At 47.3% G+C, this 17,212-nt stretch overlaps 1 protein-coding gene across 3 annotated transcripts in view; it reads left to right on the forward strand.

Moving 5' to 3' along the window:
- TTC17 (tetratricopeptide repeat domain 17) overlaps positions 1–13,892 on the forward strand; it is a 92,595-nt gene extending 78,703 nt beyond the window's left edge. Inside the window, exon 25 of one of the 3 annotated variants that reach the window (XM_074997513.1) lies at positions 12,749–13,892. In XM_074997513.1, coding sequence (XP_074853614.1) covers positions 12,749–12,880 — 132 coding nt within the window. In that variant the 3' untranslated portion in view covers positions 12,881–13,892. Of the gene's footprint in view, positions 1–4,990; positions 5,096–12,748 lie in introns of those variants that run through there. The other 2 variants (XM_074997514.1, XM_074997515.1) reach the window with 2 other exon arrangements.
- Positions 13,893–17,212: the final 3,320 nt, after the last annotated feature.

The following is a 17,212-nucleotide window of genomic DNA, read 5'->3' on the forward strand; positions in this document are numbered from 1 at the left end:
GATGTGGGCTGCCCAGTGCAAGCTGGTGCATCCTTCTCCTCTTCCCTGGGTGAAGCAGTCGTGGAGTCTTCTGCTTCCCCAGTCCTAGAGGATTGTCAAGCCCTCCAGGATCTGCTCCACTGGGTGGCCAAGGGATTACGAGTGTAGGCAGAGGAGGAGAAAGACAAGGCTGACTCATTGGTAGATACTGGTCCCACTAGAGTGGCACTGCCTTTCATACAGACCATACCCCAGATGGCTAAAACCATGTGGCAGATCCTGGCATTGTCCCAGCCTATGATGAGGAAGAAGGAAAGGAGGTACTTTGTCCCTTCTATGGAGCACAAACATCTCTTCATCCGCCCCACCACCCTACTCACTGGTCATGGATGCACCCACCCACAGGGAGAGACAGGAGTTTGAGATGCTTGCCCAAAGGTTGAAAGGTGAGAGTAGGGTAGGAAAGTTTATTCAACAGGAGGGCTACAGCTGCACGTAGCTAATCAGCAAATCCTCATGAGTAGATACTTATACAGTACAGCTTCCTCGCTCTCCAAATTTAGAACCTTTTGAAGGCGCTGTTGGGAGCGCCACACCACTCCCTGTTATTGATCCATCACACCCTGTATTTTTGTTCGACCTATCTCCTTTATACCATGCCTGGTGTCATGTAACATCAGACTGGTGGGCCCTTTGCATGGTAGAAAGGAGATATGCTATCCAATTCAATTCTTACCCCCTGCCCCTTCAACCTTCCTTCCCAGTCCCTCTTCAGGGGCCCCTCTCATGAGAATCTCAAGCAGGAGATTGTCGCTCCTTGACCAGGGCGTGATAGAGGAGGTTCTCCCACAATTCAGGGGGAACCTTGCAAGGCCTGAATAATTTTGTAAAAAAGATTGGGTTTTGCATGGTCTCTCTGGGGTTTATTATCCCATTGCTGGATCTGGCGGACTGTTTTGCTACTCTCGACTTACAGGATGTGTATTTTCACATCACGATCTGTTCTCCCCACAGGAGGTTCCTAAGGTTTGTAGTGAATGGAGGACGTTGTCAGTTCACAGTGGTTGCATTCTTCCTCTGCAGGCATGGTATCCAGTTGTTCCCATACCTGCACAACTGGGTAGTCAAGGGGAGCTTGCAGGCCCATAAGGTTCATTCGCCAAACCTTTGACAGTCTTTGCCTCCGGGTAAATGAGTCAAAGTCGACGCTTGTCCGCAATCAAAGAATAGAGGTTGTGGGGCCTCTCCTGGGCTCAGTGCTCACCAGGGCTTCCCTGCCAGAGACCAGGTTTTGGTCTATAGCCAGCATCATAAACGACATGATCACATTCCCCACTGTGATGGCCAGGTGTTGCATGAAGTTCCTGAGACATATGGCAGCTTGTACATTCATGGTGCAACACGCCAGACTTTGTCTATGGCCTCTGCAGTTGTGGCTCACTTTTGCGTACCAACCTGTGCAGGACAGTGTAGACAAATTAGTGCGTTGATGCAGCAGGTCTTGCGGATGCTGCATTGGAGGCTGGTTGTTAGGACGGTGCATGCAGGAGTGCCTTTCAGGCCTCCCCAACCTTCCCTGTCCCTGGTAACCGATGTGTCATATTTAGGCTGGGGGGCACTTGTGGGGGAGCACTGGACTCAGTCTCTTAGGGGTGTTTCAGACCGCAAGTTTCACATCCATGTGAGAGAGCTGAGGGTGATCAGGTTGGTGTGTGAGGTGGTTCGGGACAACCTAGCAGGACATTGAGTGTCAGAGCACATGCAACACGTATCATCAACGGACGGGGGGTTGCACACCCCTCTCCCTCCTGTCATGAAGCCCTCAGGCTATGGGAATTCTGCATTGAGCACAGAATTCTCCTCCAGGTGCGTTACTTACCTGGGGTCCACAGTACCGTAGCAGACCACCTTCAGCAAGACCTTCATGAACCACAAGTGGTCCGTTCACCCAGATGTGCTGCAATCAATTTTCTGAGCTTGGGGCTATCACGAGGTAGACCTATTTGCCACACGCTTCAGTTTGATGTGCCAAACATTTTGTTCTTACTGGTCCTGGAGTCCCAGATCCTGGGCAGGCTCATTCTACATGTCCTGGACAGGACCTCTGCTCTGTGCATTCCCCTCATCCACAGCATCCTCCTCAAAATCCAAGCGGACTGGGCTTCAGTAATCTTGGATCAGAGAGCACTTGTTCTCAGTTCTGTTGGACCTGTCAGTGTGCAATCTGATAACGTTTCCATTACGTCCCGACCTGTTGACACAGGAGGAGGGCGGCTTCAGCATCCCAACCTCTTGTCCCTTCACCTCACAATACCTACCTAAGGAAGTGAAGAAACAGACTGACAGAGCCAGATATGTACCCAGAAGCCACCTGCTACAAGACAGGCCCAGCAAGGCAAACAAGAGAACACCATGGGCCATCATATACAGCCCCCAGCTAATACCTCTCCAGCACATCATCAGTGATCTACAACCCATCCTGGACAATGATCCTTCCTCTCTGACCTTGGGAGGCAGGCCAGTGCTCGCCTACAGACAGCCTGCCAACCTTAAACAAATTCTCACCAGCAATTATAGACCGCACCACGGTAACTCTAAACAGGGAAGCAATCCCTGCAACAAACCTTGGTGCCAACTTTGCTCACATATCTACACCAGCGGTAGCATCACAGGACCTAACCACATCAGCCACACCATCAGGAGCTCTTTCACCGGTACATCTACTAATATAATATATGCCATCATATGCCAGCAATGTCCCACTGCAATTTACTTTGGCTAAACTGGACAGTCTCTACATAAAAGAATAAATGGACACAAATCAGACATCAGGAATGGTAACATACAAAAACCTATGGGAGAATACTTCAGTTTCCCTGGACACTCAGTAACAGATTTAAAAGTAGCAGTCCTACAACAAAAAAAGCTTCATAAACAAACTCTGAAGAGAAACTGCAGAGCTGCAATTCATTTGCAAATTTGACACTGTAAACCAAGGATTGAACAGAGACTGGGAGTGGTTGGCCAATTACAAAAGCAGTTTCTCTGCTCTTGGTGTTCACACCTCCACATTAGCTACTGATAATGGGCCACATCCTCCGTGACTGAACAGACCTTGTCAGCTCTGGCGCTCCTCTTGACTGAGACTCCCTCTTTAAACCCTCCTCTGGAACCCCCCACTCATGCATCTGACGAAGCGGGACTTTGCCCACAAAAGCTTATGCTCCAAAATATGTGTTGGTTTGTAGGGTACAACAGGACTTCTTGTTGTTTTTGAAGATACAGACTAACTTGGCTACCCCTCTGATTCCTCACATCATGAAAGCTTCGTGATTGAGTGCCATGAAACTTTGCAGCTCAGACCTGGTGAGGGAGGTGCTTTTAAATAGTACAAAACCTTCCATGAGGGCCACTTACTTGGCGAAGTGGGAAAAGGCATCCCAGAAGGGGTTATCTCCTTTGCAGACCATAATTCCCTCGATTTCTGTGGCACCTAAGCCAGTCGGGGCTGTGTCTGTCCTCTGTTAAAGTACACCTAGCAGCTACTTCTGCCTTTCATCCTGCTCTGGGCCTTCCGTTGATGTTCCCAGACCCTGTGGTCAAGAGATTCATGAAGAACTTGGGGAGGGTTTGACTACCCGTGCAGGAGCCCTTACCTTCCTGGGATGTTAGTTTGATTTTGGCCAAGTTTATGGGACCTCCTCTCAACCCCCTTGCTTCCTGCTCTCTGCTGTTTCTAAGTTCCAAAACAGCCTTTTTGGTGCCCATCACTTTGGCCAGAAGAGTGTCTGAGTTGAGGGCCATTACAGTGGACCTACCCTATATGGTGTTCCACAAGGACAGGGTTAGAATGAGATCCCATCTGTCCTTCCTGCCAAAGGTGGTCCCTTCTTTCAGTGTCAATCAGGATATTTCATTACCTGTTTTTTACACTAAGCCTCATGCTACCCCGAGGGAGCAGAGTTTATATACCCTAGATGTCCATAGAGCTTTGGCATTTTACATTGACTGAACCAAGCTGTTCAGAAGGTCACGGCAGCTCTTCATGGCTGTGATGGACAGGATGAAAGGCCTCCCAGTTTCGTCCCAGAGGATTTCTTCCTGGATAGTAGTTTGTATTAAGGAATGCTACGAGCTAGCAGGAGTTCCCCCTTCTCCAATCGGGGCTCACTCCTATACGAGTGCAGGCCTCTTCCACAGCATTCCTAGCACCTTTCCCTATTCAGGAAATCTGTAGGGCTGCCACCTGGTCTTCCATTCACACAGTTTTCAGCCCATTACTCTATTATGCAGCATCCTAGGGAGGGCGCTGCTGTGGGCAGGGCTGTACTACAATCATTCCATCATTTCTTATGCCAAGAAATCAAGGTGGTAAAAGGGGTGTCATAGACTTGAAATCTAGTTAGTATCAGTGAAGGAATCTGCAGTGTTTTCAGGTACTGCAGTGGCCTCGGAGTGTCCCTATCAATTCTTCAGGACCTAGTCATATATTCTTAATTTTTAAAAATGTTTTAACTCTTCTTTCTTCTTCGAGTGGTCCCCGTGGGTGCTCCACAGTAGGTGTCGGGCTCGCCCTGGTGCCACAGCTCGGAAAATCTTCAGCAGTCTCCGTCGGGTCGTGCATGCACCGATGCGCGTTGGCTCTTTGCGCGCTTACGGTCACGTGCGCAATCCGGTCCCCGCCAGTTCCTTCTCAACCGCTAATGGCTGCAGACGGAATCCTCTCCAGCTCCGATGCCTGAGACAGATAAATCTTATTTTTTTCTCGTGTTAATAGTTTTTAACAGTTCATAGTTAGCAGTTCTATAGTTATTATAGTTAGTTACTCTGTTAAAAGTTGTTAAAAGCTAAAGACTATCTTAAAACCGCAGCGGCCGCCTCCGGGCGGGCCCGCTGTTTTTGTTTGTCAGCCTTCAAAGGCCAACGGTTATTAACATCACCTAACAGACTGTTAAGTGTGCTATTAGCACCTAAGGACTCAGAGTTAAGTTTTAACAATGCCATCCCCCAGCTTTAAGAAGTGTGAATCTTGCCGGGAGGCCATGCCTGCTTCGGATGGCCATAGCAGATGCATACGGTGCCTTGGGGAGACGCACGTTCCCCAGAAGTGCTCCCATTGTTCCAAGTTGACTAATAGAGCTAGAAAAGATAGAGAAATGAGGCTGAAGATGCTGTTAGTTGACAAAGCACTTCAGCCTGCCTCATTGAAGGCACCGCATACGGAGGGCTCTTCAGGACCGCACAAGAGGAAGGCTGCCTCTTTGACCTCCTCTGCGCAGAAGAAAAGAAGAGCCTCGCCTACTCGATCCCTGCCCCTTACTGTTGGGAGCGGGACGAGTGTAACAAAGGGCCCGCGCACGCTGGCTTCCTCAACTGGTAAAGCCGCGGCGCATGCAACCACTCAAGGCCCTGCAGCTACCGGGGAGACGGCACTGAGAGCCGTGCGGGCACTAGTCAGTCCGGCGCCGGCTACTGCGGCACCGATCGAGACTTCCCCAGAGGCACCGGGATCGACGGCACTGAGGACGACGGCACCAGCAACAACGGCACCGGGAGCAGTGGCAATCAGCATGACAGCTGCTTCGGTACCAAGTTCACCGACAAGACCACCCGAGAGGGTAAAGGCTAAAACGAAGACCAGGCACCGCAGCCCCTCTCCTGAGGTAATTGCGCTGCCTCTGTCACCATGATCACCACCAGAGATTCAACGGGCAGCAACACCTTCAGCCTGCCACAGACGTCCTTCTCTTTTTCTTCGGAGTCCATCCCAGGGGTCTGCACGCTTTCCTCCATCATCTAGCAGAGATCCCTATGAGTCTTCTCACAGAGGCTCTCCTCGTACGTCGGTATCCTCTCAGAGGTCTCGACATTCCAGGCACCACCCTTACATCCTTGGGTCATGGTCCAGGTCTCCATCGCTGGGCCCCTGTCCCTGTTGCTACGACCGCCATCATTATGCGGGGCGTCAGCATAGGAGGTCGACGTCTCACTATGGATCCCCGTCGACCACCCCTCAATGCCACAGTGTTCTGCTTCCACCAGGGGGAACACCACGAGTTCCCCAATCAGAGGCTGGGTCTAAAGACATTGAACCCCACCTCGAAATTCCACAAAGGCAATCACATCAATACAGCCAGGATCCAGAGGAATTGGAGGAGAGATACCATCGTGATGCCTCCTCATCCTCGCCAGACGAGGCCGTGGTCCCTGGAGACATTTCTCCTCCAGATGAGCTGAAACAGTTCCAGGAGCTGTTCAAACGAGTAGCTCAATCCCAAGATATTCAAGTGGCGGAGGTGCAGGAGAAACACCACAGACTCCTTAAAAACCTCAGGCCTCCATCTTCTTCTAAAATTGCTATTCCTCTGGACGATGCAATCATGGAGGCAGCCACTAATATATGGCAGACTCCAGCATCCGCTCCTCCTACCAACAAAAGAGCGGACAAAAAGTACTTTGTCCCTGCGAAAGGTATGGAAGCCAAGACTGTACCTCAGTGCCAATCTCAGTACATGTTCCATCACCGACTCAAGCCATTTTACCCACAATGGAAAAGCATCACATCGGACAAGTGGGCATTGGAGATTGTAAACACAGGATACATGATCCCCTTCCAGTCTTTACCTCCACCAAATCCTCCCACCGCACCCCTTCTCAGAGACCCCTCTCACCTACCGGAATTAAGGCGGGAGGTGGACCACCTCCTATTCATAGGAGCGGTGGAGAGAGTACCGGAACAATTTCAAGGCAAAGAGTTCTACTCCAGGTATTTCCTGATGGAAAAGAAGACAGGAGGGTGGAGACCCATTTTGGATCTACGCGCACTGAACCAGTACCTACGCAAACAGCGCTTCAAAATGACTACGATGGCTTCAATAATCATGGCACTAGACTATGGTGATTGGTTTGCAGCCCTCGACTTACAGGATGCGTATTTTCGTATCTCAATTCATCCAGCCCACAGGCGTTTCCTCCGGTTCCTTGTGGGCACAGATCATTTCCAGTACAGAGTCCTCCCATTCGGACTCTCTTCAGCGCCCAGAGTCTTCACGAAGACCTTAGTGGTGGTGTCAGCATACCTACACAGGCAGGGAGTTTTCATTTTCCCGTATCTGGACGATTGCCTACTAAAGGGAACTTCCCGGGCGGAGGTATCACGGATGATACACATCACCACAAAAACATTTACCTCACTGGGCCTCATCATCAATTTCTCAAAGTCAAAGACCGACCCCACGCAAAATATAGAGTTTATTGGGGCTCGGATAGACTGTCACGTCAAGGGTGTATTTACCCGAGGCTCGTTTTCGTGCCATCGAATCTCTCATACAACTACTAACGTACAGCCCCACTGTTCCAGTTCTCACGTGCTTACAACTGTTGGGGCATATGGCAACCACGACGTTTGTGGTGCAAAACGCCAGGCTGCATATGTGAGGATTGCAGCATTGGTTGGCAACTGTATACAAACCCTCAGTCCACACTGTCCACAAGAGGGTGTCACTTACAACAGAGGCACGAAGCTCGCTAACATGGTGGGGAAACCCCAAGAATCTCCTAACAGGGGTGCCCTTCCGCCAACCGCAAATTACTGTGTTCATTACAACAGATGCCTCCCATATGGGATGGGGGGCTCACATGGACAACAAAACCACTCAAGGATTATGGTCCCCCGCAGAGAAGACACTGCACATAAGCATATTAGAGCTCAGGGCAGTGTTCAATGCGTGCAGGCATTTTCACAATTATCTGCACGGAAAAACAGTCGGCGTGAATACCAACAACACCACCACCATGTTTTATATAAACCGACATGGGGGAGCCAGGTCTCATACGCTTTGTGCGGAGGCAGTCCGACTCTGGAACTGGTGCATCGCCAACAATATAATCATAAAGGCTTCATACCTACCGGGGGTCCACAACGTCAAGGCGGACCAACTCAGCAGACACTTTGCGCCCACTCACGAGTGGCAGATCCGTTCAGACCTACTTCACCAGGTGTTCCGCAGATGGGGTTTTCCCCAAATCGACTTGTTCGCCACCCGAGAAAACAAGAAATGTCCCCAATACTGCTCCAGAGCGGGCATGGGACAGGAGTCTTTGGGGGACGCCTTCATGATCCCATGGAAGGGCCCTCTACTTTATGCGTTCCCTCCCACGACACTTATACACAAGGTCTTGGAGAAGGCCAGAAGGGAGAAAGCACGCATGATACTCATAGTCCCAACCTGGGACCGGCAACAGTGGTTCCCATTGCTCTTGTGCATGGCTCAACATCGGCCATTTCCCCTACCAACAGTACCGGACATTCTCACTCAGGCTCGGGGGTCAATACTGCACCCGCACCCGAAGAGACTTCGGCTACAAGCATGGCTAATCCATGGCTAAGCGCCTTAGAGACTACATGCTCAGAGGGAGTACAACAAGTCCTTGAACGTAGTCGGAGAACTTCCACCAGAAAGACTTATCAGCACAAATGGTTGCGTTTTTCCGAATGGTGTTCCTTCAGGCAACTAATACCCCAGGAGGCCACCATACCTACGATTCTGGATTATTTGCTACAACTCAAACAAAACGGACTTTCCCTATCCTCTATAAAGGTGCATCTGGCGGCTATATCAGCGTTTCGACATGAAGAGGATGGATCAACCACATTTGCCCATCCTGTTATCTCGCGTTTCCTAAAGGGGTTGGTGAATCTGTACCCCCCTCGGAAACCAATACCGCCGTCATGGAGTTTAGACCTAGTTCTACACACCCTCTCGGGACCGCCCTTTGAACCATTGGCTATGGTCCCCCTCCGACTACTTACTATTAAAATGACTTTCCGCCTGGCAATCACATCAGCTCACAGAGTGAGTGAGCTCGCGGCCATAATGTCCACACCACCCTGCACGATCTTCTCAAAAGAAGCGGTGGTCTTACAATTACACCCAGCCTTCGTTCCGAAGGTCTCTTCAGGCTTTCATATCAACGAACCAATAGTGCTGCCCTCGTTCTATCCTGAGCCTCACAACTCAAATGAAGAGGCACGGTTGCATTTACTTGACGAAAGAATGGCACTGGCCTTCTACATCGATAGAACTAAACCTTTCCGGAAAACGGACAGACTACTGGTGTCCATTGTATCCAGGTCAAAAGGAGAAGCGCTGTCTTCACAGAGGATTTCAAATCACATTGTGTCTTGCATAAGACTGTGTTACGAGATTTGCAAGACTCCTCTGCCAGTTCTGCCAAGAGCCCACTCTGCTAGGGCGATGGCTGCATCAACGGCCTTCTTCAAAGGCATCGCGCTGAGAGATATCTGCAGAGCGGCGACGTGGTCTTCCTATGACACCTTCGCCAAGCACTACGCCATGTACAGGATGCGTGATGAGGATACACGCCTGTCGACAGCAGTCCTTTCACGGGCAACCTGCGCATAAATCGGGTACCCACCTCCTTTTTCGGGGGGGGGGGGGGGGGGGGGGTTACTGCTGGGTAGTCACCTGCTGTGGAGCACCTACGGGGACCACTCGAAGAAGAAAGAGAAGTTACTCACCTGTGTAGTAACGATGGTTCTTCGAGATGTGTCCCCGTGGGTGCTCCACTACCCACCCGTTCCTCCCCACTTCGGAGCTCTGTTTGTGTGTTTTCAGGGGTGTCCGGAGCGGTTGATCAAGAACTGGCGGGGACCGGATCGCGCACATGACCGTAAGCACGCGAAGAGCTGACGCGCATCGGCGCATGCGCAACCCAACGGAGACTGCTGAAGATTTTACGAGCTGCGGCACCGGGGCGAGCCCAACACCTACTGTGGAGCACCCACGGGGACACATCTCGAAGAACCATCATTACTACACAGGTGAGTAACTTCTCTTTCTTGCTGTATGAAAGGCCCACACAATTAACAGCGGACCAAGTGGTCAAATACTATGGTGAGACTGAAATATATAAGTAATTAGATATACTGTGGAACTTACTTCATACAGTGCTTCCAAATGCACAGTGGATAACAAAATATGTTTTCCCCTACCCCTTTGTTACAGTAAGCTGAGTTGTCACTTCAGATAACAGTATGCAAAACATGTCAGACACAAGTGAAGTTGACCTACTGGTGTCCCTTCAAAGTTAACCTTCTGAAAATACATATCAACATGCCTTTTTCCATCTTCAATGTATCCTTTCCCTGTCTCCAAAATGCACCCCCTCATTGCCCACCATATTAGGGATTCTTGGGGAAGATGGGGAGAGAAGAGGCAGGACAGAGCTTGTTCTACTGGAGATGGCCCAAACTCAGGATATGCCTTTTTTAAACCAGTTCAGGAAGTGCCTGGGGCCTGCAGCATGGAGACAAATTCCCCTTCTAGGTCAAGTTACATATATGCAAAGCAGACTAGTTCCAAGAGGAGAATGTAATTACTTCACTGTTTCTGAGGGCAGAATCTGACCAAGTAAGTTAAGTATCAAAAATGTCATTTGCTACAAATATGTTATTAAAATACTGACCTTCACTAGATTTAACTAGCAAATAGTTCATGTAATTTGTATGTAAATTCTCCATCTGGCAAGTAGAGAAAATTCTGGTAAATTCTTATAGGAAACTGTAGAATTATGTGAAAAATTTTAAAAAGGGGATGACAGAGTAAAACCAAATTACTATGAAAGTATCCTTATTTGGTACTAATGGCACTGTACATAATGGCAGAAAATTCAAAAAATCGGTCATGGGATACTTTGGGGAAAGTGGGATGTTACTTGTTCATTTCTCACTTTTCCCATAAAAAACTAGTTTGAGGCTCTTACATGTGATTCCACAACAAATGCCCCTTCTTGCATGAATCATAGACAAACTATACTTTATTGGTCTGTGTAACTATTATAAATACCTGGCAGCATTCTTAATCAAAAATTTCAGAAAGCTTCACATACACATTTAATTAAGCTTCATAACCTCACTGGGAGGTGAGTATTATGGGTATGTGCATTGTATAAAAGGAAACATAGGTACAGAGCGGGTACGACTTCAGCAATCCACTTGTTGAGTCACTGGCAGAGCAAGAACTCAGGAGTCTTAATTCTAAATCTCCTACTCTAGGACCTAGACTGATGGTTCTCGACCTATTTTTTAAATGAAATACCCCTTTTTCAAAAAAAAACACCCCCAGACTTCTCTTGCTAAAGGTACATGTACCACTGGTTGAGAAACATGGTCCTGAGGTAATCTGAGGTCTTGAAACAAGCACCATTTAACCCTTCCAAGATTACTGTACCCTTTGCAGGAGTCAGATTTGTTACACCTCATTGAAAAATACTTACAAAAACATCACAGAAGGCTACTACTGAAAATTTGCAGACTTTCCACCATCTTGTCAAATAAATGACTTGGAATAGAAATATTGTACTGACATTTCAGCATGAGGTGTATGAAGCAATAGAAATAAGTCATTGTCTGATCGAACTTTTACGTTGTACTGACTTTACTAGGGCTTGTCTGCACTAGCTCCCTACGTCAAAAGGAGCATGGTAAGTAGGGTGCTGGCAGTTTGTTAATGAAATGCTGCAGTGCTTATGCAGCACTTCATTAAGGAAGTTCCCCCCCCTCCCTCCCCCCCCACGGCAACTTCAAAGTAAAGGGAGTAAAGGGACTTCGAAGTTGCCCAGGCATCTTGAACGACCAGCGGGTGAGCCGCAGCTAGATGCAAGCGGCACTTCAAAGTTTGACGCTTCTAAGTTGCCACAGGGGGGGAATTTGCTTGTGCTGCATCTGCACCGCAGCACTTCATTAATGAACTCTCATCACCCCACTTACCATGCTCCCTTCGAAGTAGGGAGCTAGTGTAGACAAGCCCCTAGTGTTTTTATATAGCTTGTTGTAAAATTAGGCGAGTATCTAGATCAGTTGATGTACCCTCAGGAGACCCTGATATACCCTTACGCGTATACATACCCCTGCTTGAGAAACACCACACGACCTTTCAATTCACTATGTAATATATGCTTAAAAAAAATCTGAGATTGAAAAATAAGCTACGGTACCAGGCAAAGTGCTTTACAAACACTGATCAAGTGCTTTTCTGCGTGGTGATTAAACGCCCCTGGTTGGCCAGGTTAGTGGGCTCAGTCTGCAAGACTTACATTGTTCTAAAGATATTTAGGCTCTGGGACCCTGTGAAGAGGGGGGTCCCAGAGCCCAAGCTTAAGTCTGAGCCTGAATGGTTATCTAGCAATATTTAGCCCTGCAGCCCAAGCCTTGCAAGCCCAAGTCAGCTGACCCAGGCCAGCTATGGCCCTATCATGGACCTTTATTCTAGTGTTGATCAATGTTCCCTCTTAATTTTTTTCCATCCATTTGTAGAATAAATTGAGTTACGTGCACTGAAGTATGTGCAGATGTGCGCCACTAGTAGAAACACATGCTGCCATCTGTGGGCACTCTGCTAATCAGCTGGGCTGCATTTGAATCTCTCCTAGGTGGCCGCCCAACTGCTCAGCTTACAGGGAACACTGATGTAGAGGTACCCCCAAAGGTCATAACCTGGGAGGTGCTGAGCAAGCTCAACTCTCACTGATGTAATTATCACTCATAACTCCACAGGACTGGACCTTAAGCCATCGCTGAGAGGTGAGTGAAGAAAATGCAGACATCACTTAACTGCTTCCGGGATAGAATACCACACATTTAATGACCCACCGCAGCACCGTGCGATCCTTTAGGACAGGAAGTGAATAGGCTGTTGTGGCGCTTGCTGTTTGAAACATTGACATTTTCAATCTTCCTTCTTTACAGGAGGAGTTTGAAAAGGCCATGAGATGGTATGAATCAACTTTAAAACTCCAGCCTGAGTTTGCACCAGCAAAGAGTCGAATCCGCACCATCCAGTGTCATTTACTCATGAAAAAAGAGCGCCGGTCTCCATAAACAGCAGCAGCTGCTTCTTTTTTTTCTTAAGAAAACAAAATCATTGTTCCCTGCTCTGCTTTTAATGAGTGGTGCTAAGATAAATTGGAGAATCAAGATTTCTAACAAAACGCTTGGAAAGAAATTGGGGTATAGATGAAGGGATTTTTAGTTTGTTTTTCAGCCATAGGCTCTTTGGGAAATAAATTTCACAAACCATGATTTAAACCATCGTTGTAAATATTGAGCCAAGAAGCTTTCCATGTGTCCACAACCTACTCCAGGATCATTAGGTTTTTCTTAATGCTCCAGCTGGTGCCACCACCAACAAATAACTTGCTTCATTTGTAGCATTTAAGTCAGTGGAAATCCAGACCACATCCTTGCACCAAATGCAAAAAGTTATAAGCAGTTCTTCACCCACTAAAAATTCTTGCTTTACCCGGTTGCATCAAGTCCATACTGCAGAATTACCAACTCCAAGTTGGTTTGTGAGGGAGAAGGGAACAGGGTTTAATATAAAAAGATTAGGGTTTTTGGGTTTTTTAAAATGTTTTAAGAACATGAACCCTTTTTTATGCTGTTATTTCTATTGGGGAATGGGGAGGAGTAGAAAAATGGAAACAGCAGGAGACCAGTCCTAATGGTATATTTGGGATACCAGATGAAAAAGAAGCCAATCAGTTAAAATCTAAAGAAGAGATTTTATATCTGTCTGTATATTTGAAGCCCTCTGCAGCCCAGGACCTTTGTTCACTGTATTTTTACCCATCTCGGAATAAGGTGCAACTCTTACAGTTTCTCTCTCTGAGCCTTACAGACTTTCAGCTGCTGAGAACAGGGGAGAGAGAGAGAGAACAGTGTGTGAGCAAACAAGTCAGGTGGAGTGTTTCCATATCAATCTTCTTTGGTCAGAGGAAGACCTAAAGCTCCAGACATCATAATTCAATCAACAACAACACATACCTGGAACAAAATAAAACCATGGTTATGAACAAAACCCTGGCCTGTAGTTTAATTTTTTCCGTAAGCCTTAATTTAACCCATTTATGAGTTACAGCCCCCTCTCTTGGAGTGAGTTCTGACCTAGGAGTTCTCTTTAATCCTGGGTCAGCTCTGATCCTCTTTCTGACCATAATTTATGCCTCCAATTCCTGTTATGAGAGTTAAAAAGGGAGATGATAGAGCTGCTCGGAACGCTTTCAACTAGATTAACATTCATCAAAGCTGAAACATTTAACAGCATTTTACCAGGTGCAGGTAAACTGAAAGAGTAAAAGACTTGCTCATAGTTGAACTGAAGCAGCAACTGATGTAGAAAAAATCTATTTATAAAGTGGCTTTTTAGTCTGTTACTTACCTCAGCCTTTGTTTGCAATTAGAGCTGATAATTGATGTTGGGAGTCACCAAGCTGGTGGTACAAACCCTCCCTTGCTGTTTGATCCACAAATCTTAAAGGGAAAAGTTTCGCTTTGTGTTGTATGGAGGTGCTGCCTTCCTCTTCTCCCCAATGTCTTCTGATCAGTATCAAGAGACTTACATACTCTCAATTCTCTACCCCGCTGCTATCTTTAGTCATTGATTGAATGCTAAGGCTGGGGCCTGGGCTCAGTAATTCTACACTGAACTGCTGTTTGTTTGTTTGACCTGCGCTGAACCAGGGCCTGGGTCTAGCAATTTTAGCCTGAACTGTTGCTTGTTGCCACGTCCTGAACCAGGGTCTGGGCCTAGTGATTTTACCCGTAACTGTGGTTTGCTTGTTGCCCCGCCAAGAACCAGGGCATGGACCTGACAAGGCCCCAGCACTGTCCCCATCCCAGGATTAAGCCTTTGCTGGCTCACAGCTCCGAACACTATTTTGAGCCCCAGGATTATGCTTTGGTGGCTGATGGCTACATAGTACAAATAACATGAATGATATCAGGCCATCAGTGAGGTACATGCAGTAGAGAAGAATTTAAGTGCCACTGTATCAATCATCAGAGCCTACCCTGAGCAGCTTAAAAAAAAAAAAAATCAAGCACCTTTCCCCTGGAGCACTGTTGCCTCTTGTGTGTAGTAATCAAAATGATCTCTTGGTTTCAAGCATCAAGAGTGGTGTCCCTTTGGAATGCTGTCAGTAAACCCATACCCTTGCTATCTAAGGAGATCAAGTGGTCATACTACTTCACATCAGTTGGGATCCTCTTGAACACAAGTCCGAAAAAACAAAAGTAAGGCATCCATATATCTGGGTCAGTTAAACATTTTTATGGCTGAGCACCCATAAATGCACTAGGTGTCATATGGATGCACAGAATCAGTCCCATCCCTGAATATTTTAAAATCTGAGACCTGTCAACATTTAGGCAGTTGTGGGGGAGGATAGCTGAGTGGTTTCAGCATTAGCGTTGTGAGCTCAATCCTTGAGGAGGCCATTTCGGTGTCTGGAGCAAATAGATCTAAAAAAAAAAATCCATCAGGGATGATGCGTGGTCCTGTTGAGAGGGCAGGAGACCAGACTCAATCTCTCACGGTCCCTTGCGGCTCTATGAGATATGTATATCTCCATATTTTTATTTATGTATTTTTAAGTGAGCAGTCTCACTGCATTAAATAAGGCTAGTCTCATGTTAAAGTTGGTCATATGCGTAAGTGTTGACAGGATCAGGGCTTATGCAGCGATATGACAGGATGAGCTATCTTATCACAGGTCTTTAAAAAACAAATCAGGTCATAAATCTCCCAATTTTTAAAGGCATCTTGCTTTCTTTTTGCCTTTCAGTTTTGAATCTTTAAGGTGCACTGGATCATCTTTCTCAGTTTTTCTCTGCAACTATTGCTTTTGTTTTTACTTTTGTCCTCTTAGCATGTGCCTTCAGGAGCTGGAGTTTTAAGAAAATGTGGTATATGGCAAGACTTACAATAAAATTGTGAGAATTGACAACACTTGAGGAAGGTAACTAAAGAGCTTATTTTTGGCTCACAGCCTAAAAAGAGAAAAGTAGTCAAGTAGCACTTTAAAGACTAACAAAATAATTTATTAGGTGAGGTGTGATTGGTTTCAAGGACCCACCAGGGTGTGAGGTGTGGTGCAGATTCAGGGATGGAGTGAATCTTATTTAGTCAACTTTTTCATCAGCATTGATAATGTCTAATCCAGAGCTGAGGTATGTGAGGATATAACACAGACCATGAAAAGGAAGCAGGAAAGGGTTACTCAGTGCAGGCAAACGCATCTGGGTAATTGAGGGTGTTTTTCATGTTCTATATTTACAAGTAGCCAATTTTAGTAGGCATAGCTGCAGAAGTGAAATTTCAGGAAGTGAGGGTGGAAGGAAGAGGAACAGATTTTTGAAAGGGAGGTTACAAGTGTAAGGAGTATCATGATAGAAGACACAGGCATTAGTGTGAGGAAATAAAAAGGTGGAGAACGGTTGGTGTTATTGGTAGAGGAAAGAGGATAGGAAAACAAAGGGATCCTAGGTCAGAGGCATAGCCTTGGCCTGTTTGATGTAAGGCTTGGAAGGCAAAGACAAAAAAGATCTAACTAGCTGCTAACACAGTGAGGAACCAGAGAAGTAATCGGGAAGGACAAAGTACAATTGGACCTGCAGATGGCAAGGGATGTAAAAGCTAACAGGAATGGTGTCTCTAGGCATGTTAGCAATGTAAAGGTGCTCAGGGAAGGTATGGGACCCTTACTGAATGAGCAAGGTAACGTACTGAGAGATGATGTGGAAAATCCTGAAGTATTCAATGGCTGCATCTACTCTACAGTTTTGTCAACAAAACTCGAGGAGCACCTACACACACAATGTGTTTTCTCAACAGAGCCTCAGCAAAAGAGAACACTTTCCCCAACAGCTTTATCCCTCCCTGCATTGAGGAATAATGCCTCCGTCAACAGAGCACTGTCAACAAAAGTGCAGTGTAGACACTCGGGGTCCTCTCGGTTGACAGAGAGGTTCTCCATGGTGCTGGCCAGCTGGAGCTGGGAAGCATGCTCTGCTCCAGAAACAAGGCTCTATGGTCTGTGTCTATGGGGCCCTTGAAGGCACAGGGAGCCCAAGAAACCCCATTCCAGGAGGTAGACATCATGGAAGCTGCCCAGGCTCCATGTTGTCTGCAGCCAAACGCCAACACCTAAATAGCAGCCAAAGTGATGGTACAGGTGCCCAGAGCCCTCCCCTCCCACGACCCTCGAGGAACCCCACTGAGGGGTCATAGGACCCACCCCAGGCCACCAAAAGACAGGCGCCGTCCTGGTCCAGGATGGAACTGAGGGACCTGTTTGGCCCTGTGGGAAGATGAGGACCTGCTGTTGGATACGTTGGCCAAGTGGTGCAATGCACGGGGCTATGCCCACGTCG

This window comes from Carettochelys insculpta, chromosome 6 (genome assembly GCF_033958435.1).
Source record: "Carettochelys insculpta isolate YL-2023 chromosome 6, ASM3395843v1, whole genome shotgun sequence".
Taxonomy (NCBI): domain Eukaryota; kingdom Metazoa; phylum Chordata; order Testudines; family Carettochelyidae; genus Carettochelys; species Carettochelys insculpta.